Raw genomic sequence first — 12,758 nt, 5'->3', positions numbered from 1 at the left:
AGAGGAGGGAAGGGATCAGGGCGACAAGTCGTGGCAGAAGAGCTGTTGTTCATTAACAACTGGAACAAAAGACCAGGAGACAATACACTGTTAATCCTAGCAGCCACAAGAGGACTATAAATTGCCAAGCCAAGATACCAGCATTTTTCAGCTCTCCTCTTTCCTGCCAGAGTTAGATTGAGGATGGGTCCAAGTCCCTCACCCCCACCCAAGTCTTTAAAACATACATTACTGAATCTTTTTGAAGTTCTAGCCCTGAAAGATTTATACTCCAAAATGGATTAGAGAAAAATACTGCCCTGAAACACTACTATAGGGGGCCTGAGTGGACGGATACACTTTTTCATTCCCATTGAGAATGCCTGAGGAGGAGCTGTGTGGTCAGATCAACACAGGTTCAAACCCAGCCCTGACACTTAGGAACTGTGCTCCCCACCTGACCTCTCTGAGCCTGCTTTTTCACCTGTAAAATGGGAATATCACCTCTTACTTCACCAGATTGCTTTGAGTGTTAAATGGGGGGAAAAAACAGCTTAAGGGCAGCACTAAATAAAAGCTAAGTACTACTGTCACTATTAACCTCCCCCTGGTACCACGGAGTTTTCTCTATGGCCACATGGATCAAGCAGATAAAGCCCAATTTTCTCTAAGCTAAGAAAGGAATCTTTTGGGTAGCGAAAATACTTTGGGGGGGGTAGCAAGAGAATCAACGAGAACTGGCTTTAATATAAGATATATTAAACTTCAGAGATATCATCATAGAACTGAGACAATCATTCTCATTTCCTTCTACTAGGGCTAATGTATTCAGCAAGGGGTCTAAATCACTCACAACAAGCCAGGAATTCTAACAAGACCCCAGTCTTCCAGCAATTCCAAGTGCAGGTGCATTGCCTGCCTGGGACTCTTGCATCATCCTAAAGCTCAGGCCTGATCTTGTCACAACCCTGCTTTAAAACGCCGCCAAGGCCCTTAGAAGAAAGCTATGCTAAGATACGGCTCCTGGGTGGCTGAGTGGGTTAAGCCTCTGCCTTCAGCTCAGGTCATGATCCTGGGATCGAGCCCGCTTCAGGCTCTCTGCTCAGCAGGGAGCCTGCTTCCCCCACCCAATGCCTGCCTCCCTGCCTACTTGTGATCTCTGTCAAATAAATTAAACCTTAAAAAAAAAAAAAAAAAGAGGGGCGCCTGGGTGGCTCAGTGGGTTAAAGCCTCTGCTTTCGGCTCTGGTCATGATCCCAGGGTTCTGGGATCGAGCCCCGCGTCGGGCTTTCTGCTCAGCAGGGAGCCTGCTTCCTCCTCCTCTCTCTGCCTGCCTCTCTGCCTACTTGTGATCTATCTCTGTCAAATAAATAAATAAAATCTTTAAAAAAAAAAGAAAGAAAGAAAGAAAGAAAGAAATCTATGCTAAGGGCCTAACCTAATCTAAGTTCAACAACACTCAGCACTCTAGAGGCTCTGGCCCACCAGCCCTTCTACCTTCATCTTCATCACACCTCCCCACACCCCATGCTGATTTCTAGCCACAACTAAATGCTGGTCATTACCTCTAAGTCTGAACAGACAAAAAGGAAGGTTTAAGCTACAGAGCCCTGAACAAGCGTTTCCTCCGCCAGGAAAGCTTTTCTTTCCCCCCATCATGCCCTATACCCCACTGCCCAGCAAAGCTGAGTTATTCCTGCTTTTATCCTGTATGCTAAAAGCTCTGATAGGTCACTCGGCACATTGGACAGTGCCCTCTCCCTAGCTCTGCCATTAGCTCCTAGACTAGAGAAATAAGAAACATGCATAATGTATCGATTATAAGCCAGGCCCCATGCTGATTGCTTTCTGTCCACTAACCCATGAAGAAAGTTCTTTGCTCACTTTTACCATCCAGCCCAGGAAGTGGGACACAGCTTCCCCCATTCAGACTTACCAAATGCCTACCACACACCTGGCTCTGGCCCAAACGCTGAGAATATGCTGGTAAATAAGCCAGGCATGATTCCTACTCTGCTCTCATGGAGGACAGAGACAGTCAACAAGGAAACACACAGAGAGTTATCAGATACTGAAAAGGGTTGTAAGGCAGTAAAATAGGGACATGAGAAAGCACATGGGGCAGAGAGTTGAGGATACTTTGGCTGGGCAGCTCAGAAGAGCCCTCTCGACAGGACACTCGAGCTGAGATATGAAGGAGGAGCTGGATGTACCAAAGAGAGGGAACAGCAGGTGCAAAACTAGCCCATTCAATAAGTAAAAACGAGGGCAGTGAGACTGAAGGTCGGGAGCAAGGGATGAGCTCAGAGGAAGACGGAGGCCAGATCGTGGGTTCTGCAGCCCACAGAGAAGAGGCTGGCATTTTAAGCACAAAGAGGAGCCGCTGGGAAGTGTTGAAGCTGAGGGCTGACATGAGAGTTCTCGGCCTGCTGTATGGAAATGGAGGAGCAGGAAGAGGAGGGCAGGCAGTCCCTGAGAAGGTCCAGCATTGTAGGAGAGCAGCTGTCAGAGGCAGGGATTTGGCCTCTGGGGCCATCTCAAAAAGGCAAAGACGGCTATGGATCTATGAGCCACGAGGATAACTAAAGGTGTTAACCAGACCCAGGTTAGGGGAGGCAGAGTTAGGTAAACACCAGCCCAGGGTACTTTATACTTTCCAAGCTTCAGTTCCTTTATCAGAAAAATAGGCCTAACACTCCCACCACTTGGGGCTACTGCACAAATGCAAGTTCTTAGCAATAGGCGTGGGCCAGAACAGGTACTCAAATGTGGGCACCCTTTCCCTCATTTTTTCTCATTTCTCTGAAAAGGGTGAGAATCTGATCTATGGAAAGAAGGACAGTGGCAGCCGTGGTCTCACCATCCCACTGTGTTCAGGTTGCATTTTAAAGCCTGTAAGAAGGTAAGGAAAGAGATGCCCGGTTGGCTCAGTTGTTAAGCATCTGCCTTCAGCTCAGGTCATGGTCCCAGGGTCCTGGTGATCCAGGCCCGCATGGGGCTCCCTGCTCCACAGGAAGCCTGCTTCTCCCTCTCCCACTCCCCTTGCTTGTGCTCCTTCTCTCGCTGTGTCTCTCTATCAAATAAATAAATAAAATCTTTAAAAAAAAAAAAAAGAAAAGAAGGTACAGAAAGTCTCCTCACTCAGGAGATGAGAGAAAAGAAGAGCCACGATGTACCTATAAGAAGAGAAAATATTCCTCTTCTTTTACAGTTTTGCCGTCTAAACTAAGGACTTGCCAAGTTCTTAAGAGTCATTAAAATTTGGTTATATAGGATAAGGCTGGCACCTGAAACATTTTGTCCTACAAAGTGCTTCTCTATAAATGGATATATTAGAAGGGGTGCAGGGGAAGTACAAAGTGATCTGAGGAAGCATGGCAAAGAGCTCCAGCTTTGGGACTAGGGGGACCTGGTGTGCCACTTACCAGCAGCCTCCCTATATCCCAATTTCTTCAACTATTAAATGGTAACCACTGCACTCCTTGCAGAGTCTGCCCGGGGAAGTGGCAAACATGGCAGAAAAGCAAAGCCAATAAAGAGCTGTGTGGTTGCTATCTGCCAGTGTTTGGAAGGCCCAAAATCACGTTCAAAGGGCACAGTTAGTATAGGGAAAAGCTAGGTCTCCTGCCCAGTTCTTACTTCAAAAGCATGCCCTTTACTATTCACCTACACTATTTACTAAAAAAGCAAACAACAAAAAAACCCTAAAAGTGACTTCTTATTTTACTTTAACCTGGCTCTTCCATCTCCAACCCAGACTGGCTCAGAGTATATGTCTGAAGATGTACCTGGACTCGACTAAACAGAATTGTTAAGGAAAGGGGAAAAGAGTAGAGAGGATCACAGGACCCTTAACATTCATCTGATGACAGACACACAACTTGAGTAGAAGACTTTAGGCCGTGTGACCTTGGGCAGGTTCCTTTGAGCCTCCACTTCCTCTACTGTAAATGGGGAAATGACCTGACTGCCTACAACATGGAACAGCCGGGAGGTAACAAAGATTAAAGTACTTAATACACTCATCACTACAGTTGGGACCCAGTATGCCCAGCGACCAATGAGGCCATCTGCCACCAAGCCAATAAAACCATCTGCCCAATATATATTCCCGTATGTGCTTGTAGGTGTAGAGAATTGGAAGGAAAGACAAGGCAGTGGAAAACAGGAAAGTAACCAAATACTTGGGTCAGCAGTGAAGAAGAGACTTCTTTTAGCTGTTTACCTTTTTGTGCCATACGCTTCTATTATTTTATCATTTTCCTCTAAAAACAGAGCATGTTTTAAAGCCCTGTCCACAGATTTAATTGCAGTAAAAACGTACCCAGAAAAGTAAGCTACAAAGGTATAATAGTGGCTTCCTCTGGAGAAAGAGGAGGGACCATTACCGGACCTTAACCTAATCTGAAAAGTTCTATTTCTTCACAAGCAGAACGTATTCATGTATTACCTTGTAATTAAAAATTGATTAAATGGAACATCTTTGGAGGGCATTTTGGCAGTACCTCTCATGACTGAAAATGCATGTGCTCTTTGCCCAAGCCAGTTTCAGTTCCAGCAGCATACCCTACAGCCAGATCAGCACCCCCACCAGTCTTGTTCTAGAAAATTCACTGAAGCATCATTAGCCAAAACTGAAAATGATGTTTAAGTGTCCTTCATTAAGAGTTAAGAAAACGTTGGCACAGCTGTACGATGGGATTTTTACATGACCCTTAAAAATAATATAGCTTTTGAGGAGCCTGGGTGGCTCAGTCCGCTAAGACTCGATTTCTGCTCAGGTCATGATCTCAGGGTCCTGAGATGGAGCGCCACCGGGACTCTGTGCTGGGCGTGGAGCCTGCTTAGGTTTCTCTCTCCCTCTCTAAGAAATAATAATAATATAGCTTTTGTGTGCAGGTATGGAGACCTTGGTGTTGACTAAAACAGTGTAGACGTTACCGTTTTGTGAAGAGAAAGAAGAGGGGGTTTACGTACAACACGGGTATGCTTGTCTTTACGTGGAGTTTTTCTGAAATGACACAAGGAACTGGGACAGCGGCTGACTGTGGTTGACTAGAAATGGGAACCAGGAGACCAAAGAACGGATGAGTGCAGACTTCTTCTGTTGGCACTTTTCATATAGACCCTTTTGGCAGTCTTTTGGAGTTTTCTGACTTGTTCGTGTACTACAAACTCCTCTTGAAAACAGAAACCAAAAACCATAAACCCAACACTAAGGAAGCACCTTCCTGCGCGGTTGTGCTGGGTGGGAAGCGCTTCCACGTCAGCCGGCCGCGAGTTCGGGTCCCAGAACCCCCGATCGCTTGCCCGCGGGGACTCGGGCGAGCCCCGTCCACCTCTCGCGTCCTGGGCGGGGCCCTGCCGGGAGGTGAGACGGTCCCCCTTCCCCGGCAGCGGCTCGGGCGAGCTCGGACACGGGGCCCGGCCGCTCCGCCCAGCGTCCCCGAGCCCGGCTCCCGCCCCGGCCCGCGCTCACCGCCAATGATGGTCCGGATGAGGGAGGCGTGCCCGGGGCAATCGACCAGCGTGACCTGAAGCTGCGGCTCGCCGGGCTCGGGCTCGGCTCCGGACGCCGCCGGGGACGCGGGCAGCGCCGCCCGCAGGCGCGCGGGCAGCGGCACCGAGAAGCACGAGAAGCCCAGGTCAAGCGTGATGCCGCGCTCGCGGCTCTGCGGCTGCTTGTCGAAGGCTGCGGTGGAGGCCGTGGTGCTCAGCGCCCGCGCCAGCGCCGTCTTGCCGCTATCGATGTGGCCCAACACGCCCACGTTCACGTTCACCCGCCGACCTGCCATGCCGCCGCCGCCGCCGCCGCCCGCAGGCCCTCCCCTCCCGCGGCCGCCGCTGCGGTCCGGCCGGTTAAGCCGCCCCCCCGCAACCCGCGCGCCGGGCACGCCCGTTCCGGCCTCGAAGCTTCCGCCCTCTCGCCGTCCGCGGGCGCTGCCTGGTACCGCGCAGCAGGAGGGGGCTCCAGGGTCGGGACTTGGCCGAGGTCGCCGGCTGTTGGGCTGTTGTCTCACCTGGCTCCTGCCACCCGATGCCTCAAGGAAATTGAGAACGGGGGGATCCGTCCCGTCCATCCATTCATTCGAAAGGCTGTTATTACGTGCCTAGTGGGTACCAGGCACTGCTTATTCACGGCGCTGGGATACAGACGGTGCTCTCTCCGTGTTACACTGTATTGGGGCGGGGGTGAAGGTCAGACAGTAAACAGGTGAACTAACGTCTGAACCAGACCATTTCAGAGAGGAAGACTTCCAGGCAAAATTAAAGCAGAGTTTAAAAGGACTAGCGCGCCAAGAGAAGGGAGGGCAGCTAATTTTACAATGAATGGCCAAGGAAGGCCTGTCTCCAGTTGCTGACAGAGCTGAGGCTGGAATGTTGAGCAGGAGCCAGCCGGGGGATTCTGCAAAAGACTGTTGGAAGGTGGCAGAAAAAGATGTCATCTCTGACCCTGGAGTTCTGGCCCTGCAAGTCTGCAGCCTGGCCTTGGGAGGGGCTGCAGAGCCCCCGATAGTATGTAAAATGTTATGCTATGTGCTCCTACTGGAGAGGGTACAGGACTCTCCCACGATTATTGAAGTGTCTGGAGCCACTAAAAAGGTTTGTCAGCCACAGCCGACAGCCAGGGGTCACCAACAGGGGTCTTCACTGGCTAGGCTGATGACTCAAGAAGAGAGATTAGCAGGGCTTAAGATGCCCTTGAGTATGGAGACTGGAGATCAGAACAGCATCCTGCCTTGAGGAAGCCACCGCTCAGTTCCAGCCAAATGATACAAGGTAGGAATGGCAAGAACACTAGCCCAATATGGCCCATCTTCCCATTTTTCAAGAGAAGAGAGTGTTTCTATATGAAATTTCTATATGCAATCTTTTACATGTCAGCCACTAATTTAGCTTTTCATTTAAACACTAAGGGTAGCCAAGCACAAAATCCATTCAGTTCTGCCTAGCGGCCAGTTTGCCCTCTGTGATGAGCAGGGTATAGTCATACTCAGCAGTAACTGCTCCCTGATGCCTCCTGGGGTACAGGCCCTATATTAGCAACAGAGTCCCTGAGAGGAGCAGACATGGTTTGTTCAATCCCCCATGCATCCCAGAGAAGAGGAGAACACGTGTTGGGATAGCTAACACCATGCAATGCGGCTCTAGGAGACACACGCACAACACAGAGTGAAGACTTAGGGCAGGGGTTTAGAGAAGGGCCACTTCTGTTTGTCAGGCACATGGCACTCACCTGTGGAAAAGTTACTGCTAGGTGCCTGCACACAAAATAGCAGTACAGAAAGAGAAGACACTGTATGGTAAGCTTACTCTGAAAATGTCTTTCCATGTATGGTTTTAGTCAACCTGTGGTCTTCTAAAATATCACAGGCAAAAGCTCTGGAGAGTCAGTTATAGGCTGTGATATTGTGATTTATAGTAAGAAATATTTATTTGGTCTTCCTCCTGCTCCTGACACAGAACTCCAAAAACCCTTGGAATTTCCTGTGATGACAGTGAGAAAGACATCTTTTGTTTTGTTCCTGAGGTGACTTTTGGAAAGCACCTAAGATTGGGGGCTGGCCACCAGGGGAGCCAACTGAGTGATTAGAGTTGGAACTCTCTCAGTCCTACCCCCTAACCTTTGGAGAAGGGAGAAGAGAGGAACTGGAGAGTCAATCAGTCGTCAATGGCCAACGACTTATTCAATCATGCCTGGGTCATGAAGCCTCCCTAAAAACCCAAAAGGACAGCGTTCAGCAGAGAGCTTGGATGTTCAAGGAAAGTAGGTAGCTCAGATAAGGCATGGAAGCTCCATGTCCCTTCCCACATACCTTGACCTATGCATCTCTTCCACCTGGCTGTTCCTGGGTTAAATCCTCTTGTAATGAACTTGCAATCCATTAAGTTGTTTCTCTGAGTTCTGTGAGCTGCTGTAGCAAATTAACTGAAGCTGAGGAGAGGATCATTGGAACGTCCCATCTATAGCTAGCTGGTCCTCAGAAGCACAGGTGACAACCTGAGTTTCCTGTTGGGTTCTGAAGGGGTGGAGGCAGTATCATACGGCTGAACCCTTAACATGTGGAACTGATCTCCAGGTAAATAGTGGCAGAATTGAGTTGAATTGTAGGACACTGTAGGGGAGGAAAAACTTTTCCCTTCCTCCTACCTAGGTTCTGTGGCCGGCCTAATCATTGAATTGACATAAGAGGGAGTCACAGGCTAACTAAGCAAATTTAGTGTTGTACCTATGAGAACTCATAAGAATATAAGACTCAAAGAAGTAACCAAAGCAGGCAGCTTTTTTTACCTTTTAGATAAAGAAATAATAAATCTGTGAAGAATTGACAAGAGAAAAAAGTTGGAGCTTGGGGTAGCAAAGTAGTGAAGGAGTAAGCAAGGTTTATATATACAGCATTCTGGACCCTCAGTTCCCTATCTCTGGTGATAAGGATGTCTTCTGCCCAGGTACCCTTCACATGGGAAATTTATTTCTTGCTTTCAGGGAGATAAAAGAGGATCATGATGTCCTTATTGCACTGTTTCTTAAGGAACTTTAATTCAAAATAATCCAAAAGTCAAACTGGCATAATGGGGGCAGTCTGCCCTGAACCCCAACGACACAAGTAAAAGGAAGACGACTGGCCCAAAATGGAGTCACTTATGCAAAGCCCTATGTCAACGAGCTGAGAACTAATAACTTCATTACAATTTCAGCTCTCCCAGAAGTGGAATCTTAAACCAGTCAATGAGAAATCACCTGATCAGCACTAGTTAGGTAATCAGCTTACTAGATTCTCATCATCTCTTAAAGGAAAGTAACTTTGGCAACCTTGTGATAACCAACCATCTTTTTCGCCTAGTATGACTTCCTTGTTCCTGCTCCCTTTTGCCTATACAAGTCTTTCATACAGCTCCTCTGTGCTTTTTTCTATCTGCTAGATAGGGTGCTGCCTTCTTCTAATCAATTTTTGCTCAAACTCTTATAAATTGCTAATATGTTTAAGTTTCTGTCTTTTAACAACACCCAGCTGGTGTTAGACAATTGCTTGGTGATGTGGGAAAACCCACACACTGGAATTGGGGCCAGAAAGGGAAAGGCATGGGCACTGGGTGGGGCAGTTGGTGAAGCATCCGACTCCTGATTTCAGCTCAGGTCACGATCTCAGGTTCGTGAGATCCAGCCCCTCATTGGGCTCTATGGTCAGTGTGGAATCGGCTTCAGATTCTCTTTCCCACTCCCTCTGTCCCTCCTGCTCATTCCCTGTCTCTCACTCTCTCAAATAAATAAATAAATAAGTCTTTAAAAAAAGAAGACACACATAACAGAAATGTAGAGGCCAAGGCCAGGAGACTTTCCCAACAAAAGGATCTTCGCAATGCTGGGATTTGTGTTTGGTGCTCAGGACCCATTTCTTAAGAGAGATGCTCTGAAAGCATTCCAGTTCCCAAACTTTGTCCATTGGGGCACCCAGGAATGTGTTCTTTGTGAATAGGCATGTTGTAGTATTTCTTTACTATACTGTTTACAGCAATAAATTATTATACACAATTGAAATATCCTTAAAAATAGATGTTATGGTGCTCACTTTGGAACACATATACTAAAAAAAAAATAGATGTTAGGGTAAGTTTGCAATTACATCAAAATAACAAATTACCAAGAAACAATAATTTGGAAGAAAGTGAGCGTATTGTGGTCCAGATGAAATAAATTAGCCACATTGATCACTGTTGAAGTTGGGTAATGGGTCAGAGTGGGGAGAGGATTCATTCTATTTTTCTGTCTAGTTTTTTTATACATTTGAAATTTTCCATAATAAAAATTTTATTTACTTTTAAAAGATATTGTTTATTCATTTATTAGAAAGAGGAGGTGGGAAAGAAGGGGCAGGGGGAGGGGCAGAAGCAGTTTCCCTGCTGAGCAGGGAACCCTACATGGGGCTCCATCCCAGGACTCCAGGATCATGACCTGAGCTGAAGACAGACACTTAATTGCCTGAGCCATCCAAGAGCCCCCATAATAAAAATTTTATTTTTTAAAGATTTTTTATTTCTTTATTTAACAGAGAGAGAGAGAGATCACAAGTAGGCAGGGAGGCAGGCAGAGAGAGAGGGGGAAGCAGGCTCCCTGCTGAGCAGAGAGCCCGATGTGGGGCTCGATCCCAGGACCCTGAGATCATGACCTGAGCCGAAGGCAGAGGCTTTCACCCACTGAGCCACCCAGGCGCCCCATAGTAAAAATGTTAAACAGGAAGAGAGAGAGAGATTATGGCATGTCCACCAAATGGAATATCATGCAGCCCTCAAAAAGAACAAAAACAATGTTTCTATACCACTTGGGAACCATGTCTAAGACATATTGGTAACTGAAAAACAAGCAAGGTACACACCCATATGTATAATATGTTTACTCTTATGAGAAAGGCACACCCTCTCTATATTTGCTTAACAGTATAGAACAGCCCTGCAAGGCATACACACCAGCGTATCCCAGAAGATGGACCCAGGAAGTCCCTAGAGCTCAGTCCTCTTATTTCCTCTCTCTGCACTCATTCCCTGGTGATCCAAATCATTTGAACTGGCCATGACTCTAAGAGCCATCAACTCTCAAATGTACAGCTTATATATGCAACCCGAATGTCTAACAGATACCTCAAACTGAATATAAGGAATGAACTGTCTCATCCTCCGCTTCTCCCCATCCCACCAGCAGCCCTATCTCAGTTCGTGAGGACTAACCTCCTCCCAGGTGCTCAGGCAGCAAACCCTGGCTCAACCCAAGATGCTTCCAATTCATGAAAGCATCCTGCTGCTTTAATGCCTAGAATCCAACCACCTGTTAGCACTTGGCTAAAGCGGTCTTCTCTTACCTGGATCACGGCAACGGGAAAATTCACTCTTTTTGGCAGATGGTTCTATGAACTTTGGCAAATGCCGGCTCATAACCACCCCTACAGTCAAGATACAAAGAGTTCCACAACCCTCTGAGTAACCCCTTTGGGATCAAACCCTCCCATACCTTTAAATCCTGGAAGCCACTGATCTATGTCCCTGTTCCTATAAGACTTGCCTTTCACAGAATAATATATATATAGAAGAAGGCAGTAGGTAGCCTCTGAGTCTAGCTTCTTCCACTTAGTATAATCATTTGACATTCATCCATGTTGCTGCATGTAACCACACTCTGAGTTCCTTTTCATTGCCAAGCAGTGTTCCACTGAGTGGACGGACCACCATTTGCTTACCCGTTCATCCGTCAAAGGACAGGAAGACATTTTACTAGAAATGCACCGATATTTTTGACTTTTAAATTAGACCAAAGTATTACCTATTTGATAAATAAGTAAATATTTTTTAAAAGATTTTATTTGTTTATTTGACAGAGAGAGAGAGCAAGTGAGCACAAGCAGGCAGAATGGCAGGCAGAGGGAGAGGGAGAAGCAGGCTCCCTGCAGAGCAGGAAGCCCAATGCCAGGCTTGATCCCAGGACCCTGCGATCATGACCTGACCCGAAGGCAGACACTTAACGACTGACCCACCCAGGTGCCCCAGTAAATATTTTTTAAATATAAAAATAATGTCCTAAAGGAACCAGTGGGACTAAGATCCTTTTGTTTTTAGTCAGTGGAAGAGTCGTAAATGCTTCCGCACTGTTGCCTGTGGATGGACTTCTCACCACCTGCCCCAGGCCCACCCCTTTCTGGTCCGGCCATCGTGAACCTCTGCGATCCTGCAAATGGACAATGCTGATCCAGCTTGCCCTGCACTCGCTCACCAGCTATGCCCTTTGCCTGGCACACCTTCTGGAAGCTTCCTCCATATCTCCCTCACTAGTCACAGTTTTAGTAAATGACAGAAATCCTCCATGAAACTGACTGAAGCAAAAGCGAAAAACAATAAAAGGAGATTCACTGGCTATTCACTATTGCTAAAATCACAGGCACCAGGGGCTGTCCGCTCATGCTTGAATCCTACCCTGCCACCTGAAAGCTGCGTAGTCTTGGGAAAGTTACAAAACCTCTTGTGCCTCTGTTCTGTCATGTGTGACATAGGACATAAGAGTCCCTAACTCCCAGGGTTGCAAGGATTAGATGAATTGGTATTTGTGTAGAACCTAGAACAACGCCTGGCATAGAGTAATTGTTGTATTAGTGTTTGCTAAGTTCAATAAATCGACCAAACTAAAAGGTCTAGAGGAAGCGCTCATCTTCACGTCAGCCTCATCTGGGGGCTCAGACGATGACACAAAGCCACCAGCTTTGTTCTTCACCCCTCTGGGTTGTTTCCATTGCAGGCAGGCTCTCTCCTCATGACAGGATAGCTGCCAGCTCCATCAAGCTTATATCCTCAGCAACCGCAAGTCCCCACATTGAGTCTCAGTGTCCCAGATGAAGTTGTGTGTCCCTGCACCAAGCACAGACATAAAATGCTCTGCTAGGCAGGTGTCAGTCATTAGGTCACTCCAAGGGCCGGGGCTGGGGGGAGTAGGGATGTTGTTGCCAGCAAGATAAAAATCACACTATGCCTCACTATTGCAAAGTTGTCTATCCTGACATCCATCCCACTGAGTTGAGTTTGGTTTAGGCCAGTCTGGTGCTCTGAAGTCCTCCCAGCCCCTGCCACCCCCAATCCTAGTTGGCTGAGGGTTCCTTACACATCTTTGACTGCCCAGGGTCTGACACAGGCAAATGTTCCCTAAGTGTTTCTTGACTGGACTCACCCCCCCCCCCAAACCTCTAGCCCACAAATACAAGCCCCTCTGCAGCAGACTGCTGGGTCTCATACAGTTCTAC

The 12,758-nt window shown here is 47.5% G+C and overlaps 1 protein-coding gene across 1 annotated transcript in view; it reads right to left on the bottom strand.

Annotated features, from left to right (window-relative positions):
* The window catches only part of EEFSEC (eukaryotic elongation factor, selenocysteine-tRNA specific), a 254,234-nt gene extending 248,424 nt beyond the window's left edge, over positions 1–5,810 (bottom strand). The window contains exon 1 of the mRNA XM_047743216.1: positions 5,459–5,810. Coding sequence (XP_047599172.1) covers positions 5,459–5,774 — 316 coding nt within the window. The 5' untranslated portion in view covers positions 5,775–5,810. The remainder of the gene's footprint in view (positions 1–5,458) is intronic.
* Between the last annotated feature and the right edge of the window lie 6,948 nt (positions 5,811–12,758).

This window comes from Lutra lutra, chromosome 1, assembly GCF_902655055.1.
Source record: "Lutra lutra chromosome 1, mLutLut1.2, whole genome shotgun sequence".
NCBI classification, from domain to species: domain Eukaryota; kingdom Metazoa; phylum Chordata; class Mammalia; order Carnivora; family Mustelidae; genus Lutra; species Lutra lutra.
This window is presented reverse-complemented; position numbering and strand designations above follow the sequence as displayed.